At 41.7% G+C, this 20,910-nt stretch overlaps 4 protein-coding genes across 4 annotated transcripts; 1 reads left to right on the top strand and 3 right to left on the bottom strand.

The window, feature by feature from the left end:
• Positions 1–171: 171 nt before the first annotated feature.
• DL89DRAFT_268373 (uncharacterized protein) lies at positions 172–2,193 on the bottom strand. The gene has a single exon (XM_040887897.1). The coding sequence runs from the start codon at positions 2,152–2,154 to the stop codon at positions 379–381; it is 1,776 nt and encodes a 591-aa protein (XP_040742332.1). The 5' UTR covers positions 2,155–2,193; the 3' UTR covers positions 172–378.
• A 175-nt stretch (positions 2,194–2,368) lies between these two features.
• On the top strand, positions 2,369–3,288 carry DL89DRAFT_268372 (uncharacterized protein). Its single transcript, XM_040887896.1, has one exon. The coding sequence runs from the start codon at positions 2,412–2,414 to the stop codon at positions 3,192–3,194; it is 783 nt and encodes a 260-aa protein (XP_040742331.1). The 5' UTR covers positions 2,369–2,411; the 3' UTR covers positions 3,195–3,288.
• On the bottom strand, positions 3,277–3,456 carry DL89DRAFT_209552 (uncharacterized protein; the record flags this gene model as incomplete). Its single annotated transcript, XM_040884165.1, has 1 exon — positions 3,277–3,456. A coding segment is annotated over one exon (180 nt), but the record flags the coding sequence as incomplete, so codon positions are not given.
• Positions 3,457–3,846: 390 nt separating this feature from the next.
• Positions 3,847–7,224, bottom strand: DL89DRAFT_247488 (AAA-domain-containing protein; the record flags this gene model as incomplete). Its single annotated transcript, XM_040885127.1, has 2 exons — positions 7,041–7,224; positions 3,847–6,966 (listed from the first exon to the last, which is right to left on the bottom strand). Exons 1-2 carry the CDS (start codon positions 7,140–7,142, stop codon positions 3,847–3,849), a joined length of 3,222 nt encoding a protein of 1,073 aa, XP_040742329.1. The 5' UTR covers positions 7,143–7,224.
• Positions 7,225–20,910: the final 13,686 nt, after the last annotated feature.

Here is a 20,910-nt window from a genome sequence, read left to right as displayed (position 1 = left end):
TGTAGTTCCCAGCGCTATCGAACATATGATTAGTATGTACTTGGTATGTAGTGCGGGCTGATTGTCCGCAATACCATGTGCAATGGCGTCTGTATGGCTTGTGATGCTACTCGCACATATGCGTACAGATCTGAAAAACTATTTAAAAGCGATGCGATGAAACCAAAGAGAATAGAAAGGAAGGTGCATTTATGTGTGCATGTGTGTTTTGTGTCTGGCTCGCTGGTGATTACCAAAGAAGCGGTGATTGCGAGCCTGATGCTGCACCGCACAGGATAGAGGGAAGGCCAGCATTCTGTATGAAGCATGACCCAGGGTCAGTTGCTGGTTCATATGGCTGTTTGATTCATAGTAGGACCATTCTGACAACTGAAGATGCTATGATGACGCATTGACACCGTGGACCCGTCGCTCATATTCCTTCTTCCCTGCATTCAGCGAATCAATCACCGGCTGCACCATCTGCTCAATGGTGCTGCCCAGATTTGCATTCTTGCTCTCGGCAGAGTTGGCCATGGTGATTGTGCTACGGATATGCTTGTGGACATTGTCAAACGCGGCAGTAATCTTGTCTGCCTTCTGCCGCTTCTCCGGCGTCATTGGCAGTCGCATTATGGCCCACAGATGGCGCAGCATCTCTGTGCCTGCACCATAGCACTCTTCCACCGCCTTGCTTAGTGATGGCGGGATGTTCAACTCCTTGATGCGGTTGGGCCGGCTCTTGAATGCTACCCGCCGTACCGACCCAGTGAGCGCGGCCATAGTGCGCTGTGTGTTGCCACAGTCCGAGAGTGGGTGGGACAGATCAAAGTTTATCGAGAATGTCGACCGCTGCTGCAGCATATCTTCGTCGCTTGATCTCATCGTCACGTCACCCTTGACCAGGCTGGTGAGATAGCGCGACTGGTCCTGGATATTGAGTTTAACACGCTTCTCAGCTCGTGGCTGCTCGAGATCCGGCAGCATGGTTGCACGGCCCAACTCTCTGTCGACAGTGGCAGAGGATACCGAGAGCTCCTTGCGCTTGGTTCCAATTGCCGATTGCAGCACAAGTTCTGAGTGGTGGTTGAACCGTCTAATCAGTGACAGGCTTTCGCTGAACCGCCCGGGACGCATAGTGAAGTCAGGCATATTGCCTGTCTCGACACTGTCTTCCTCCGTGCGCGACAGATCTAGCAGCCGCATGATGAACTGCGAGCTAAATCGGTCGGGGTCTCCCAGCATGCTGTCTTCGTCACGCAGGCACACGTCAAAAATCGAGTCCGGGTTGCCCTTCATGGCTGACGTTGATCGGTTGCGGTTGAAGAAGCGCGATGCGAGAAACCGCTTCCAGAACTGCTTCTCGCCAATCTTGTGCGGCACGTTATCGATATATGCACGCTTGACCTGTGGGTATTCCTTAAAGATGCGCTTGGCGATATTGGGCGTGATCGTGTATTTGAAGTTGCCCCCATCCTGCGTTGTTGGTGCGAGATCGAGCCATGTCGACGAGTCGCCCTTCCGTAGCTGGCTCTGCACTGCCTGCGTCTCCAGAATATGCTTGCGGGTGCTCCAGAACTCCTCCTCCGAGACCAGACCCGACACGACCAGTGCCCTGTGCAGCTTGGCCAGATCTGCATTCTTGGACAGCACATCCTGCCGCAGCTTGATGTCCTCTGCCGATGCTGGATCCGTGCCAATCTTCACCTTTGCAAATTCTGGGTGCAGCGAGCTCATCGTGGCCGCGCCCTTCCCAGAGCCATTCGGCACGGCTGCTGCTGATGGCGCGGCGGTGCCACTGGTTCCTGTTGGAGCGGCATCACCGCCGGCGTTTTTGCGCGGCGTAATTTTGTACAGCTCATTCACGTACTTGTCACGGTCTGCCAGCGCCTCCTCCTTGTTTGCGTTTTTCCACGCAAAAGTGTATGTCAGTGCCGGCGCGTCCGACGGGGCCTGGCCGGGGCCCATCACCGAGATTCGAAGCATGACCTTTTTCGCATCAGCCTTGCTGACCTGTTGCAGGCGAAAGTCCTCATGCTGAATAACAATGCTCGGAGTCTGCGCGCCATGCTTTATCCACAGAATGCGCCTGTTTGTATAGTAGAGCGTGCCGTCGTCCTTGCTGCATGACGTGGGCGACGTGTGTACCAGGGTCTCTCCGTCGAGCAGCAGCATTGCTTGGGCAAAATATGAGTACAAGTGCTATTTTCTCTGGATATTAATGGAAATGAGTTCAACAGCGCACGCTGCCCAGCTCGCGCAGTCTACAAATCGCGGGCGGCAAGGCCGGTCGGCAATCAAGCAGATCAGCGGCCGATCAAGATCGCATCAAAAGGTGTGTGCTTATTGCGATCTGGCTGGGGGTACTTTTATCTTGCGACCGGCGTTTCTAATCGTTTCTGCATTTTCCTTGCTACCCTTGTTACTGAGAAATGGCCACCAATTTCGGACTGAGGTCGAACGTCCTGCGCGGTCCGCTGCTGCGCTCGGTGGCATCGTCCCTGCGTGGTGCCCAGCCCAGTATGCACACGCCGATTCAGCAGCTGCTGAGAGCCCCGACCTTGATGTCGGTGCGGCATCACTCTCACCCGCGGCAGGAGCACTTTGTGGCCAACGAGTTTGGCCTCCTGTCAGACCATATACCCGCGCCGTGGGGCAAGCGCCCGCTGCCGCTGTCGAAGGAAGGGATCACCAGCACCAAGGCCGATGTTGTCGAGTGGATGCGCGAGGTGTTTTCGCTGGTGACCTTGAAGTGGTACCTGTCGGGCTGGAAGGGCGCCGAGTTTGCCCAGCAGGCCGAGGAGCTGTACGGGCTGATGAACGAGGCCTTCGCCAGGGGTGACCTGAAGAGCCTAAACACCATCTGCTTCCCGAACATGTATGCCAATCTCAAGAACGAGATCAAGCGGCGGAAAGTCGACTTTGACTGGACGAAGGCAGCGACAGTCTCAGCACCCAAGGTGGTCCAGATCCGCACTGGCCGCATCACGTCTGACTTTGCTGTTGGGCAGGTTGTGGTCCGCGTGGACCAGGAGCAGGTGGTGACGCCGCTGGCGCGGAGATCGGTCGGCACGGCTGGAGCAAAGGCCGCCAAGCCGGTGCATGTGCGTGAGTACATTGTGCTGCAGCGTGTTATCACCGATCCAGCTTCTCCGTGGGCCATCTACGGCAAGCTTAACGTCCCCGAGTGGGATGCAATCAGCGCGCAAAAGTAGAATGTTGTCTTTTTTATTTTTCTGTCGCAGGAGCAATAAACTAGTTGTCGTGCGGCACAAGATCTTCCTTGCGCTTCAGATCCTTGAGCGTCCGCTTGATGTCATGGTAGCAGTTGAGGCAGATCTGCGCAACAGCCTTTGGCCGACCGCACCCGCGACACGGCACCAGATCCTTGCGGTTCTTCAGGCCCTTGGTTGCCATGCGCTTGCGCTTCTTCGAATGGCTCGTGCGCTGCTTGGGCACGGCCCGCAGGATCATCTCCCCGAGGAGCTCGCCCAGCAGACCCAAATGGACGCCAATTGCTGTGGCCGTCGGCCCACGCAGCGCCTGGCTAACTGCAGCGCCAACCCGCTGCGACACCGATGCACGCGGCAGGCGCGCTACTGTTGCTGACCGAGCGAGCAATGCCCGTGTTGACTGGATCGCAAACGACATTCTCTGGGGGGTATATGTAATTTGAGGCTACGAATAGGTAGGGGAAAACTGGACCAGCAGCTTTGCACAAAAATTGTCAGCAATACGCAGAATCGCAGCGCCACGGCTGAGATAAACCGGGCCATGATCCGGCGTAATCCATATCAGTAAATCACCGTGCTGTCGCTTATAGCCGTGCCAAGGAGTAAGCATGTATTTGACTGTCAAAGTAGCGCTTTACGCCATGGTTGCCTTCTGCTCTATCGGCTTGCGCGGTTTGTCGCTGGAGCCCTTCTTGTCATCGACAAAGTCGCGGTATATGCCCTCAAACCTGAGGCGGTCTTGCTCGCCCAGCGATGACTGGGTGACCTTGAAGGCAGCCTCGAAATGGCCCATTGTCACTACAGGCGTGAGTGACTCCAGCTCTGCCGCATCCATGACCTTGCTGGCTGAAGTCTCTTGCGCACTGCTCGCGTCAGCATTAACCAGCAGCCGGTACAGGCGCTCGGCCATCTGCGTCTTTTCAACAGCGGACAGCGGCTTAGCCAAGTTGCTGAGCACAGTGAACTCGGCCTGCTTCACATCGCCATCGCCATTCGTATTTTGGTCAGAATCAACAGCAGCCGCCTTGTGTTTGTCAGTCATCTCATGTACCGACTCCAGGAACGCGTTGTATACCAGGGCCTGCAGGTCAGCGCCGGTGAAACTCTCGGTTCGACGTGCAATATTTTGCCAGTCGACGTCTTTTGAAACCTTGAGCTTGGTGGCCTGCCGCCGGAGAACATCGGAGCGGTCGTTGAGATCGGGCATGCCGCACAGGAAAGCCTTGTCAAGGCGGCCAGGACGCAGAAGGGCAGGGTCGATGAGGTCGGGGCGGCTGGTTGCAGCAAGAACATATACGCCCTTAAGGCCCTCGGCGCCATCCATCTCAGTCAAAAACTGGTTGACGACACGGTCGGTAACACCGGTGTTGTCGTGACCGCGGCGCGGCGCAATCGAGTCAAACTCATCAAAGAACAGCACGCATGGGGCAGCAGCAACTGCACGCTTGAACAGGTCGCGTACCGACTGCTCTGACGAACCAATGTACTTGGACAGCAGCTCCGGGCCCTTGGTTGAGATGAAGTTGAGCCCACACTCACGAGCAATTGCTGATGCTAGCAGCGTCTTGCCACAGCCGGGATAGCCATAAAGCAGCACGCCCGATCGCAGACGCAGGGGGCTGGTGGCAAAGATGGCTGCGTACTTGGTTGGAAGCTCAAGCGTCTCACGCAGCTGGCGGCGCGTGTCCTCCAGACCACCAATGTCGGACCACCTGGTCTGAGAGGAGTGGAGCTGCACACCACGCATGGATAGCGGCTTGAAGCCCGAATGGGCGCGTATCACATCCTCGTGTCGGACTAAAATGTCGCCCTCGCCGGCTTCAGCATCCTGCTCCAGCACACGCATAGTGGCCTCGTGAACTGACCGCTCATACAGGGCGTGCAGATCCGCTGGCATGTACCCCTCGGTGAGGTACGAGAGAATGGAAAAGTTGACATCGTCATCGTCTGCCTTTGTCACACTGCCCATGGCTATGGCGCTCAAGATCTGCTCGCGCTCGGCTTTCCCAGGAGAAGGGATTTCAAGCACGTCGTGGAAGACGCCAGCAGTGAATAGCCCGCTATGCAGCTGCACACGATTAGCTGTAGTAGCCAGTACCGTTGTTTGCCGCCCGTCCTGCGGATTGAGAAGGTTTGTAACGCAGTCAACCAGCTGCCGCACACGCTTCGAGTCTGATTGTTCGTTCTCTGCTGGGAACAGCCCGTCCAGATCATCCAGCACTAGCAGTGAGGGCTGATGTGTCAAAACATCGTCAATAATCGCCTGAAGTGCTTCCTTGACTTTGCTAGTACGGGGATCAATGGTCAGCTTTGCGCACTCAACGTAGCGGCAGTACACAAGGCGGTCGTGATGCTGGGTTTCTGCATGATGTGCCAAGTTTTTCAGAATGCTAGTCTTGCCTGATCCTCGCCGGCCGCAGACCAGAATACCACCACCACAGCTGGTCATCAGCGCGCTATCAACTCGCTGCCACGCGTCATTCAAAAATTCATCAATGCCGGCGAGTGGGCTGTTGGTGGGGATACAGTCCTTTGCATTGGACTGCCCTGCTGCGATGTCAAGCGAAAACGACTCCGTGGTGCAGTTTATCTCTAGCGTTTCCAGCATACCCTTCGAGACCAGCAGAGCAACTTCACGTGTCTCGCTGGCATTCGGCATATGGTCCTCAGCACCAAGCTCGGGCGGTGCCAGGAACGACGTGATACGGGCAAGCGACTTGTGTGCTTCACCAGCGCTACCGTTCCTAATAACCTGGCTGCCGACGTTGACAACTATAGAGGGGCGGTCGCCAAGCATCGCAAGTAGCGCGTCCTTGATATCCTTGTCGCTAACATCCGGGAGGTCGCTGATGAAGGACATCTCCACCGGCAACACAACCCGGCCTCGGACACTAGCGAGCGCCTCAACACGCACAAGCTCTCCAACTGAAAAGTCACAGCCGCATATTTCCAGTGTGACCGGATTCACCAACAGGATCCCTGGCTGCACATCGGAGCTGGTTACCAATTGGGACAGCCATATGCCGCTAGGTGACTCCACTATCGACTGCTGCTTGTTGTCGCTAACGAATTTATCGTTGTGGTTCGTTATGTGCGCTATGCGAACCAGCCGCTCGTTCCGCTTACTGTTCGTGGCTTCGCTCGAGTTGATAAGCGCTGCAGAAGTAGCCGAAGATGCGTTAACATAGACGGAACCAATCTCGACCCCATGATCTACTGCGACACGCATGCAGGCGACCTTCATCCTTGGCAGGTGGGTGTTGTTGTCATCCGTCAGCAGCTGCGACGCACCACCACCCGTCCCATGCGACCGCACCATTGGTGCAACCATGACTTCGGTGTCGTTGTCTAGTAGGCACACACTGCCCTTAGGGGTAACGGTCTTCGTATGCAGGCACACTGACGTCGACGCGTTGAGCCAAAACACAATCGGCTGATCGACTGTTACCACACGCGCCTGCTGCAGGAGCCGTTCCTCCACCGCTCCTGCATTGAGCTCCAGGATCTCCCAGTCGTCAAAGTGCGCTGGCACGACCTCTGCAGCAGTGCATGTCGACACGCTGGGAACAAACTCTACCGAAACCTCCGCCCCCTCGGCCAACCCCAGCTGGCTACCAAACGTGCCGTCAATTTCAAGCACACTTGAGCTGATCTTGCCTGTTCGATCCCGCTGTTCTGAGCGAGACATGCCTCCTGACCAGGCGACATAGGCGGCCCGGTCGTTTGCCCAGCTGATCTTGAATACCATGCATCCCTACCAGGTGTCTGACTAATTTAAACCATGATTTACATTCCAATATGCACTGCGCTTGCGGCCACCCACCCTACCTTGCCTGCCGTTGTCGACGATAGAGCTGAAACCCACCTTGCGGGCAGGTTGACAAGGCACGAATGCAATGGGCTAAAAGCTACAACTAGGCTCTGTGACATATTTTCGCTTGTTTTCGCTGTGACACGTTAATAGTACAAATGTTAGTTGAATTCGAATTAAATGACTGACTTGGAGAACAAGGTGGGCCCGCTCGATTCTGATAGCAACCGCGGTGAATTTTATTAGCATCTCGGACTGGTTTTTTATCCGGCGCCTATAAAAGTCCGTCACCGTCCGCTCCGTGTGATAATCAGTCACATGCATTCTGAATTTGCCCATAAGCGCAGCTAGATGCTGCAAAAGAATTGCGTACAATTGTTTTGTGGTGATCACACCACCAGTGCTCAAGTCCAACGATCATGCGACTCTACCAATCACAGAGGATGAGATAGATCTATTCACAAGGATGGCCTGGCAAGACCTTTTTAGCCTATTATGTTTAATGTGCTCCAGGCCACCTCAGTGTAGTGTACATGCTCATATAAGACTAGCCATAAGGGAAAAAACACCACCCTCTGAACACAGATAAAGGCCATATATGATAGAGATACTGATTGCTTCTACAGGTTCATTCTTTTATACACAATATATATGTATCATTGGTACCATCACTTTATTTTCAGTTTATATATAAAATAACATACAATAGCTTAGATATCTATTAGAGAACAGCTAGTATACACTGAGTGGCAAAATTGAGTCATAAAAATGGAATTCATCAAAAATCTTCAATAACTTCTCAGATTGTTGTGCAGTCCATATGAGAAATTTATTTTATAATCTATGCAATGCCCAACCATAGCATACAAAGTTATAAGCACGTCGCTCAAGAAATCACTGAGAAACTGATTTTTAAAAATTGTATTTTTTGACTCAATTTTGCTCACAAAAATTCGATGATTTATTGCTCAATATCTGGTATGGCCACCATGGGCTTTTTTGATAGCTGCGATACGCGCAGGCATCGAGTTCACCAGCTGTGAGCAAATAGTTTCATTTACTTGCTCACACCAGATGTCCTGGACCCGCTCCTAGAGGGTGTTGAGATCTTTGATTTCAGGCCCATTACAGATCTCATGCTTAATGAAGTCCCACAAATGCTCAATGGGGTTGAGATCAGGGGACTGCGCTGGCCATGGTAGCACTGAAATGGAGTTCTCAGCAAACCACCTCCTTGTCCTAGAAGCCATATGGCATGAAGCATTGTCCTGTTGGAAGATGATGTCACCCTTGTCCACCCCATACATCTCAATTGTTTGCAGTAGTTCCTCCTACAGGACACCCACATAGACCGCTGTGTCAATTCCCCCCTTAAGCCAGCAGAGTTGGCCAGGGCCACATGAAGTTATGTATCCCCAAACCATGATCCCACCTCCACCATATTTTTGGGTTGGGGTAATGTGGTGATCCTAGAGGACTCCGCCTGGTTTATATAAGCACCTTTCATATCCATCTGCTCCATTGAGGTGTATTCTTGTCTCATCTGACCAAATTACCTGACTCCAATCAGTGTCTGTCCAGCTCCCAAAGGCCATAGCAAATTGGCGTCGATCCTTATAATGGCGATCTTTCAGTTGAGGGACATTTATTCTGCACATAGATCGAATCCCTTGGTGACATAGTGCGCGTCTGATAGTGTACACTGAGATGTGCATACCAGAGTATTGTGCCAGCTGTTGTCGGATCTGCGTTGCTGTGGAACATGCACCAGTAGTAGCAAGTCGACAAATGTATGTCTCATCATGTGGTGATAGCAGCCGACTACGACCAGCATGGAAGTTCCTCTCTATGCTATGTTGTGCTCGGGCAATGCATGATACTGTGGATTGGGAGACTCCTGTGTCCAATGCAATTTGCCAAGTTGATAATTGTTTTGTTAGAAGAAATTTGATGTGATTTTTATGTGATGATTGTAACTTTTTAGGCATAGCTAGAATAGAAATAAGATGTGGATGTGGATGAGAGAATGCTGTTGTCTTGTTGGCTAAAATTTGGAATTTGTCCACTGCTGTTTTGGGTATAAAACTAAACATTGAAAGTAGGAAAGGTTAATAATGACTACTACTAAAAATTACTACTTTTTCAAAAGACAGTAATATCAAGGGAGTGCGACATTCTAGGAACATTGGTCTTACACAATTCTCATCATCGCATGCAAGTGATATGCATACCCTACTATCAAGGGTATTGTATCACTGCTTTTTCAGATATCAAACATTTTCAGAAGAAAAACTTTTTGTGACTCAATTTTGCCACTCAGTGTACATTCATCATATACATTGAGTGGCAAAACTGAGTCACAAAAATGACACTCATCAAAAAAAAACTTAGTTATTATCTCAGATCAATCTTCAACACTCCTGTTAAAATTAATACATAATCTATGCTATGCCCAACTCTAGCTCATATAGTTTCATACATTCCACACATCTATTCATTGAGAAATTGGCTTTTTAAAAATATTTTTTATGACATTTTTTTACTCACAAAAATTCGGCGATTTATTGCTCAATATCTGGTATGGCTACCATAGGATTTTTTGAGTGCTGCGATACATGTAGGCATGAAGTTCACTAGATGTGAGCAACTGGTTTTATCTACTTGCTTGTACACTGAGCGGCAAAATTGAGTCATAAATATAAAAATCATTGAAAATCTTAAATAATTTCTCAGAACAACATTCATTGAATATGATAAAATTAATTCGTGGTGTATGCCATGCACTAATCTATTTCATGCAGTTGCATGCTTATTGCTCTTGAAATATTTGAGAAATTGAGTATTTAAAATTAAAAATTTTAGACTCAATTTTGCTCACAAAATTCGTCGATTATTTTCTCAATAACTAGTATAACCACCATAGGTTTTTTTGACCGCAGCGATACGCACAGGCATCGAGTTCACTAGCCATAAACAAACGGTTTCATTTATTTACCTATTTATAATTTCCTAGGCCAACACAATGTAGGTGCCAAAAACGATGAATTTTGACTTTTATCAGATCTTACTCATACTGAAGCCCTATAAGTGAGTAGTGTATCGTATCTAGGGGACTACACTGATCATCATACAGTAGAAACAGTATTCATATCTAGCCAACTGGTAGCCTAATTTGCCATTTATATGATGAATACTTTGGATATAATCTTTGCACTCTCCTACTGCTTATCATAGGTATGTAATCAAGGTATGTTTTATATCATCATATATACACTGATCCGTATGTCACATCCCCTTCTACTAAGGAAGCAATAGCCTTAGCTGTATAGAGATACACTACTCTAAACTCAGAATCTACTTTTTCTGATTATCTTAGAATCTAGGTTTCTTCCTAATATTCAATGAATAGAGTATATTCACAGAATAGAGTATATTCATTAAGATATTTTAATCTCACTGTTACCTATAGTACATGTACTTTGTATAGTAAGTACAGGGGGTCATTCCTGGACTTGTAAATTTTAGATATTTGCAGTTTACTTAGTTAGATATTTGATTAATCGTTTTCAGAACAGTTTTTTGCTACTAATTATTTTTATCATAGTTAATATTAATTATTGTGTCCAGAATGTTTCTGTGCTTATAATTGATTTTAAAAATACAAATATTTTTTTTGCCATTTCACCCAAACCGCCATCGGCATCTTGGAAAAGTTTCAGTGAACATAATTTCCTTGTGGTTGCTTAGCCACATCTATTGAGATATTGACTTTTGTTGCCCAATGATAATTAACCCCAAATATGCAAAGTTTTTCTTTCTGGTTGAAATTATGTTCACTGAAACTTTTCCAAGATGCCGATGGCGGTTTGGGTGAAATTTTTATTTCACTGAAATTCCCAATAGTTTCAATATGCACAAATAATTGTTGTGCAGATAACTATCTCTGAATGACCTCCGTTATGCATCCCTAAACCATGATTCCACCTCCACCATATTTTTGGGTTAGGGTAATATGGTGATCCTGGAGGACTCCACCTGGTTTACATAAGCATCTTTCACATCCATCTGCTCCATTGAGGTATATTCTTGTCTCATCTGACCAAATTACCTAACTCCAATTGGTGTCTGTCCAGCTCCCAAAGGCCATAGCAAATTGGTGTCAATCCTTATAATGGCGATCTTTCAGTTGAGGGATATTTATTCTGTGCATAGATCGAATCCCTTGGTGACATAGTGTGCATCTGATAGTATACACTGAGATGTGCATACCAGAGTATTGTGCCAGCTGTTGTCAGATCTGCATTGCTGTGGAACATGCACCAGTGGAGGTCATTCAGAGCTAGTTATCTGCACAACAACTATTTATACATGTTGAAACTATTGGCAATTTCAGTGAAATAAAAATTCCACCCAAACCACCATCGGCACCTTGGAAAAGTTTCAGTGAACATAATTTCAACCAGAAAGAAAAACTTTGCATATTTAGGGCTAATTATTATTGGACAACAAAAGTCAATATCTCAATAGATGTGGCTAAGTAACTACAAGGAAATTATGTTCACTGAAACTTTTCCAAGATGCCGATAGCAGTTTGGGTGAAATGGCAAAAAAAATATTTGTATTTTTAAAATCAATTATACACTCAAAAACATTCTGGACACAATAACTAATAATAACTATGAAAAAAATAATTAGTAGTAAAAAATAGTTCTGAAAACGATTATTCAAATAACTATCTAACAAAATTGTAATTTACTAAAATTTATAAGTCCAGGAATGACCCCCTATGGCCATCTAGCATAAGAGTAATATGCTTAAACCCTTTAGGATTCTGAATCTTTGCTGAGATCACTCTTAGTTCTGGAGTTGAGAACATTGTGTGCAAGTAGTGAGAGAGCTTCTTATTCAACTCGCTTAACTCTGAGATATAGAACATATTATAAATAACTTGGTAGCTACTCTTAGGAATAAACCTCTCCATCTCATTGATTGATAGCCCAGCAACTAACTGGTACAAAATTAAGAGTCCTTTCTCAACATTTCTATATGGGCCTGGATACTGCTTTCCACCAAACAACACATTTAAGAAGAAGAACACAGGGATCATTCCAAGTTGCTTTACAAGTGTTTCTTTGATAAGCTTTATTTCTTTTACTTCATGAGCTTCACTCCTGTAATACTTCTGCTGTTTATGCACTAACCAGTCTTCATCAAGAAATCTCCACTTTGTTGTGTAGAGCACATTCTACTCCTTCTCTCTTAATTCTTGTAATTGATTGTCCATCAGTGTGAGGTAGTCATAAATTAAAATTTCAACTTTAATCAATTTTTGAAAATGGAGATCAGTCAGAACTGGTTAGCTATTTAATAATTATTAATATTTTTATTGTTTTCTTGTTCAGATGCCAAATATGGTGCTTCTACAAAACCCCCTTCGGCATCCTGAAAAATTTCAGTTGATTTCTCGGGACGCAGCCTGTATCTCAGTAGAAGCATATTAATTGTGTATCAACTGAAATTTTTCAGGATGCCGAAGGGGGTTTTGTAGAAGCACCATATTTGGCATCTTTGTTTATTTGTTAATCTAGTTGCTTGAATCTTTTTGGCCAGTGGTAAACATTCTGTATTTTAAAATATTTATCTACTGCTAGTAATTGATTTATTATTTGTTAATTGGTTATTCTGATAATAGATATTTAGTTTCTTTAAACTTTTATATTTATGAATGGCCTCCAATGTGAAATCACTACCTATAATTCTGCTTCACTCACTCTTCACTATTGGGGGTCATTCCTGGACTTGTAAATTTTAGATATTTGCAATTTACTTAGTTAGATATTTGATTAATCGTTTTCAGAACATTTTTTTGCTACTAATTATTTTTATCATGGTTAATATTAATTATTGTGTCCAGAATGTTTCTGTGCTTATAATTGATTTTAAAAATATAAATATTTTTTTTGCCATTTCACCCAAACCGCCATCGGCATCTTGGAAAAGTTTCAGTGAACATAATTTCAACCAGAAAGAAAAACTTTGCATATTTGGGGTTAATTATCATTGGGCAACAAAAGTCAATATCTCAATAGATGTGGCTAAGCAACCACAAGGAAATTATGTTCACTGAAACTTTTCCAAGATGCCGATGGCGGTTTGGGTGAAATTTTTATTTCACTGAAATTGCCAATAGTTTCAATATGCACAAATAATTGTTGTGAAGATAACTATCTCTGAATGACCTCCTTATTGAAGCATTTTCTATCAATGCAAAATTCTTACTGAAAATTCTTATTTTAAAAGATGTTTATGACATGTCAACATAGAAGTTCATTGACTCATCAATTTTAGCTTGAATCAGTCTATCTTGTAGTTCTCTCATTGAAGCCTCTAACTCTACTTTTTGTGGTAAACTACTTCCAACTTCAGCATGTGTTGATCTCTCCTGATTGTTGCTTGGGTAGTCAAAGTTAGATAGAACCCAAAGTGTGTGGTGATGTTCAACAGGAACTTTACTAGCTGCTAGGATCTTCTTCATATTGTAGAGTAAGCAACAGAGTTTAAACTGCACATTGTACACAGTTGTGTTTCTAATTCTCACAACTTCTCTATTTGATAGTCTCTTAAATGTGTTACCTAGTTCTCCAAATGTGCTCTCAACCATTGATCTAAATGACCCAAGTTTGCTATTATATTCTAACTCTGCCTCACTTAAGTTGGTTCCTCTTGGCTTTCTAACTGGTAAGCAAAAGTTATGCATTCCAAAATTTTCATTCTCTTCTGCTTCTGTTAACTCCTCCAGAATACTTTGAGGATAGCCACCATCTAACACAACACAATCTACTGGAGAGATATATTTCAATAGTGACATGTTCTTAATCATCTTAGAGTCTGGGTGGTCTTTACACTCCTCAGTTGGTGAAACAAGGACAACCATTCCATTCAAATCAATGCAAACTTGTGTTCTATATCCTGACTTCTTCAACTTGAAGGAATAAAGATTTGGTTTGTAAGCACCATTATGTAGTGCTCATGAGTCATGTCCATCTAACATAAGAGTAATATGCTTAAACCCTTTAGGATTCTGAATCTTTGCTGAGATCACTCGTAGTTCTGGAGTGGAGAACATTGTGTGCAAGTAGTGTGAAAGCTTCTTGTTCAACTCACTTAACTCTGAGATATAGAACATGTTATGAATCACTTGGTAGCTACTCTTAGGAATAAACCTTTCCATCTCATTGATTGATAGCCCAGCAACTAACTGGTACAAAATCAAGAGTCCTTTCTCAACATTTCTGTATGGACATGGATACTGCTTTCCACCAAACAACACATTTAAGAAGAAGAACACAGGGATCATTCCAAGTTGCTTAACAAGTGTATCTTTGATAAGCTTTATTTCTTTTACTTCATGAGCTTCACTCCTATAATACTTCTGCTGTTTATGCACTAACCAGTCGTCATCAAGAAATCTCCACTTTGTTGTATAGAGCACATTCCACTCCTTCTCTCTTAATTCTTGTAATTGATTATCCATCAGTGTGAGGTAGTCATAAATAAAAATTTCAACTTTTATCAATTTTAGAAAATGGGATCATTCCAGAACTTCTTCAAGCAACATTTAGCTGAGATGTGTGAGGAAGAAAGAAATATGCTTACTCTGCTACTTATTCATGATTTTAATATGAGTGATGACCTAGCAATACAAGTGCGTAATTGGATCCAACATATTGCTACTGATTGTGAGGTAAGGAGGTCATTCACAATCACTAAACTAAGTAAAAAATAATTAGAAGTTGTAAAACTTTTTGTTCTTTTGTTTTTTTTGAACTTCTCCGAAACCCCCTTCGGCATCCTGAAAAATTTCAGTTGATACACAATTAATATGCTTCTACTGAGATACAGGCTGCGTCCCGAGAAATCAACTGAAATTTTTCAGGATGCCGAAGGGGGTTTCGGAGAAGCGTCTATTCTTATATTTTTGTTTATTAGTTAATCTAGTTGCTAAAATCTTTTTGGCCATCACTAAACATTCTGATTTTTAAAATATTTTTCAACTGCTAGTAATTGATTTGTTATTTAATACTTGGTTATTCTGATACAAGATATTAAGTTTCTTTAAACTTTCTTATTTGTGAATGGCCTCCACAGTAGTAATCTCTCTACCTATCTTTATACTAATACTATAAAAAATCACGTCATCGAATTACGTTGCTTCAAAGGTGAGCTGATGTGTAGTTGTACATCATTTATAGTTGATAATTCCTTCAGTGAACTAGCTATCAAACTCATTTCTCTTCAGCGTTGAATACTAGCTATGTGAGTATCAACTATGCATTCAACATCCATAAGAGTGATGGCAGCGCTGAAGCATTGATCATTTCCTTCAGAATTTTTCTTCGCATATTGAATATATGATAGTACCATGTGTAGTTAAGCAATGTTGTGAATGAGATGTTAATGGAGGTCATTCAGAGATAGTTATCTGCACAACAATTATTTGTGCATATTGAAACTATTGGCAATTTCAGTGAAATAAAAATTTCACCCAAACCGCCATCGGCATCTTGGAAAAGTTTCAGTGAACATAATTTCCTTGTGGTTGCTTAGCCACATCTATTGAGATATTGACTTTTGTTGCCCAATGATAATTAACCCCAAATATGCAAAGTTTTTCTTTCTGGTTGAAATTATGTTCACTGAAACTTTTCCAAGATGCCGATGGCGGTTTGGGTGAAATGGCAAAAAAAATATTTGTATTTTTAAAATCAATTATACACACAAAAACATTCTGGACACAATAACAAATAATAACTATAGAAAAAATAATTAGTAGCAAAAAAATGTTCTGAAAACGATTAATCAAATATCTAACTAAGTAAATTGCAAATATCTAAAATTTACAAGTCCAGGAATGACCCCCTTCCAAAGTGAACTAAGAGTGTTGCTAACAAGAGTGTTGTCAGAAAGAAGAAATATGCCTGATGTTGCTGATGCTAGGTATACTGCTAGAGGTATAGAGCAACTTGGATTTGAGCATTCTTCTGAAATGTTTGTTGACTCATTCATTGTTGAGGTTGTTATTGAGAAATGCATTGAATCTGATATGAAGATAAAGCAGAAGTCTGCTAGTGTTAGATTGCATAAAGTATTTGGAGAAGGTTTTGGCTATAAGTATATTAGAAGCAAGATTAGTGAACAATATGGACTAGTTGCTATTTACAAAGTATCCACACCAAACATTGCAATAGTTAGTTCTTTGTTAACAGTGAAGTTTGCTACAATGGCTAAACACAAAATATACTTACAGAATTATGATATCACAATGGATTGTAAGAATGTGTCTTCTAGGAATATTATTTATAAATACCTTTTAGAAAGAGGAATTGAAAAGAAAGATGTAGTTGATGATTTACGTAAGTCTGGTTCTAACTGTATTAGTTGGTTCACAAAGAAAGGAGATATTAAAGTTAAGAACAAAATTTACAATAAGTTTATTCAGCTTCTTGAGAGTGGTGAAGTTCGTAATCCTCTTAGTTCTAAACTTTCAGAATTTGTAATGCCAACTTTGCACAACTTTGGAGAAACATTGTATGCTTGTAGAAACTCTGGTTTGACTAGGATAGAACTAACTGTACATTCTTCTCAGATGCAAACAGTTGAATGGAATAGTAACTTGCTTCTTACTACACTTGACTTTTGAATGGATGCAGAACATTTGCAACTTCTTATGAAAAGCAGTGGATGGCACTTGTTGATAAGGTTAGTAGTTGTTATACAGTTTGTATTTATGTGAGACAACAGCATACTCTAGCATATTGTCATTGGTTTAACTCTATCATATCAAAGAAGCAAGGAATTATTAAGAAGCTAACTAAGAATGAAGATCCAATGGTAGTTGTTGCTAATCTCTCATTCAACAATAGACCTACACTTTATCAAATATATGATTCACTTGAGAGTGGTCTTGAAATAGAAAAAGTTCTTAGAAGAGTTGATGAGAATATAACTATTGTTCCAAGTCAGAGAAACTCCTTCTGGTCTACTTATCCTATAACTAAGCAGTATCATACTTTTGAAGAGATGGGATTAGTTAACTACAAAGGAATGCATATTGGTTGGATAGATAGTAAGCAAGCAAAGAGTAAGATATGTCTATCAGAAATGTCAGAGGTTGAATATTCTGCAGATGAGCAAAATATCAATCCACTAATAACTGCAATTGAAGGCATCACACTAGATGAAATTAGACATATATATATCAAAGAGAATACAGATCTGAAACCATCATTATATAGAGTTGCTTATAATGTTCTTCAGTTAGGTAATGAATTTACAGTTACACATTATGCACTCCATACTTTCAGAGGATATTCATACTTCTATCTAGGGAGGCCATTCACAAATAAGAAAGTTTAAAGAAACTTAATATCTTGTATCAGAATAACCAAGTATTAAATAACAAATCAATTACTAGCAGTTGAAAAATATTTTAAAAATCAGAATATTTAGTGATGGCCAAAAAGATTTTAGCAACTAGATTAACTAATAAACAAAAATATAAGAATAGACGCTTCTCCGAAACCCCCTTCGGCATCCTGAAAAATTTCAGTTGATTTCTCGGGACGCAGCCTGTATCTCAGTAGAAGCATATTAATTGTGTATCAACTGAAATTTTTCAGGATGCCGAAGGGGGTTTCGGAGAAGTTCAAAAAAAACAAAAGAACAAAAAGTTATACAACTTCTAATTATTTTTTACTTAGTTTAGTGATTGTGAATGATCTCCTAGTGATTATGAATAACCTCCAAATGCTGCCATTTTAAAACATCATGTTCAAGTCATCAAGTCGTTATCATCCTATTTATAAATATTTTTCTAATACCAAGCAATCATATATATCATCAATTTTAAAAAGAATCAAATTATGCCATTTTAAAAAATCATAATAAATTCATCAAGTTGTTAGAATCCCATCTGTAATTAATAGATATGCACCAAGCAATCATATATGTCATCAATTTTAGAAAGCATCAAACTGTGCTAGTTTAAAACATCAAATATACAAGTCACATAAGAATATGCTTAATACAGTAAATGTTCTTAGAAGAGTTGATGATAATATATCTATTGTTCTAAATCAAAGAAATTACTTCTGGTCTATATATCCTATATCTAAGCAATATCACACTTTTGATAAGATGTGATTAGTTTACTATTAAGAGATGCATATTAGTTAGATAGACAGAATGTACTCAAATAAGCAAATATTATGATTTGTCTATAAGAAATGTCTGAGGTGTAGTTTCTATAGGTGAACAAAAGATCAATGCACTAACAACAGTGATTGAAGATGCCATACTAGATGAAATAAGGGCAATATTTATATGAGAATCTAGATCTTAAGCCTTTAGTAAAGAGTTGCTCATATTGTTCTCTATTTCAGTAATGGTTTTGTAGTTACATATTATGCACTCTGGGGGTTATACAGAGATACTTATCTGCCTATTAACTATTTATGCATGCTGGAACTATTAGCAATTTCAGTGAAATAAAAATTTCACCCAAACCGCCATCGGCATCTTGGAAAAGTTTCAGTGAACATAATTTCAACCAGAAAGAAAAAACTTTGCATATTTGGGGTTAATTATCATTGGGCAACAAAAGTCAATATCTCAATAGATGTGGCTAAGCAACCACAAGGAAATTATGTTCACTGAAACTTTTCCAAGATGCCGATGGCGGTTTGGGTGAAATGGCAAAAAAAATATTTGTATTTTTAAAATCAATTATACACACAAAAACATTCTGGACACAATAACAAATAATAACTATAGAAAAAATAATTAGTAGCAAAAAATAGTTCTGAAAATGATTATTCAAATATCTATCTAACAAAATTGCAAATAACTAAAATTTACAAGTCCAGGAATGACCCCCTTCCAGAGTGAACTAAGAGCATTACTATTAAGAGTGTTATCAGAAAGAAGAAATATGCCTGATGTTGCTGATGCTAGGTATACTGCTAGAGGTATAGAGCAACTTGGATTTGAGCATTCTTCTGAAATATTTGTTGACTCATTCATTGTTGAGGTTGTTGTTGAGAAATGCAGTGAATCAGATATAAAGGTGAAGCAGAAGTCAGCTAGTATTAGATTGCATAAAGTATTTGGAGAAGGTTTTGGTTATAAGTATGTTAGAAGCAAGATTAGTGAAAAATATGGTCCAGTTGCTATTTACAAAGTATCTACCCCAAATATTGCAATAGCTAGTTCTTTGTTAACAGTGAAGTTTGCTACTATGGCTGATCACAAAATATATCTACAGAATTATGACATCACAATGGATTGTATGAATATCTCATCTAGAAATATTATCTATAAATACCTTTTAGAAAGAGGAGTTGAAAAGAAAGATGTTGTAGATGATTTACGCAAGTCTGGCTCTAACTGTATTAGCTGGTTTACAAAGAAAGGAGATGTTAAAGTTAAGAACAAAATTTACAACAAGTTTATTCAGCTTCTTGAGAGTGGTGAAGTTCGTAATCCTCTTAGTTCAAAACTTTCTGAATTTATAATGCCAACTTTGCACAACTTTGGAGAAACATTGTATGCTTGTAGAAACTCTGGTTTGACTAGGATAGAACTAACTGTACATTCTTCTCAGATGCAAACATTTGAATGGAATAGCAGCTTGCTTCTTAACACAGTTCAGTTTATGAATGAATGCAGAACATTTGCAACTTCTTATGAAAAGCAGTGGATGGCACTTGTTGATAAAGTTAGTAGTTGTTATACTGTTTGTATTTATGTGAGACAACAGCATACTCTAGCATATTGTCATTGGTTTAACTCTATCACATCAAAGAAGCAAGGAATTATTAAGAAGCTAAACAAGAATGATGATCCAATGGTAGTTGTTGCTAATCTCTCATTCAACAATAGACCTACACTTTATCAAATATATGATTCACTTGAGAGTGGTCTTGAAACAGAAAAAGTTCTTAGAAGAGTTGATGAGAATATAACTATTGTTCCAAGTCAGAGAAACTCCTTCTGGTCAACTTATCCTACAACTAAGCAGTATCACACTTTTGAAGAGATGGGATTAGTTAACTACAAAGGAATGCATATTGGTTGGATAGATAGTAAGCAAGCAAAGAGTAAGATATGTTTATCAGAAATGTCAGAGGTTGATTATTCTGCAAAAGAGGAAAACATCAATGCATTAACAACAGCAATAGACAATATCACACTTGATGAAACTAGACATATATTTATCAAAGAGAATACAGATCTGAAACCTTCCTTGTATAGAGTTGCTTACAATGTTCTTCAGTTAGATGATGAATTTATAGTTACACATTATGCACTCCATACTTTCAGAGGACATTCATACTTCTATCTAGATATTCATTATTAAAGGGAGAGATAAACAGCCAACTCTTATCAGGACACCAGCTGACAGTTCTATTGGAAAAGCAATTTCTCAACAGTTAGGAGAATCAAAGCAACAAATATATCTAAGAGTTGTAAGTGTGGGATATAGAACAATCACAGTTGAGTAGCAGCCATTTTAAAACATAGTATATGCAACCATTCTCTCCATATCTCTATGGAAAGTTTGACAAACATCATACACATGTTCAACCCTTACCTCACAATCAGTAGCAATATGTTGGATCCAATTACGCACTTGTATTGCTAAGTCATCACTCATATCAAAGTCATGAATAAGTAGCAGAGTAAGCATATCTCTTTCTTCCTCACACATCTCAGCTAAGTGTTGCTTGAAGAAGTTTTGGAATGATCCCATTTTCTAAAATTGATAAAAGTTGAAATTTTTATTTATGACTACCTCACACAGATGGACAATCAATTACAAGAATTAAG

Source organism: Linderina pennispora (assembly GCF_002104995.1).
Source record: "Linderina pennispora strain ATCC 12442 chromosome Unknown DL89scaffold_9, whole genome shotgun sequence".
NCBI lineage: Eukaryota > Fungi > Kickxellomycota > Kickxellomycetes > Kickxellales > Kickxellaceae > Linderina > Linderina pennispora.
Note: the sequence above shows the minus strand (reverse complement) of the source record. Positions and strands in the feature narration are given on the sequence as shown.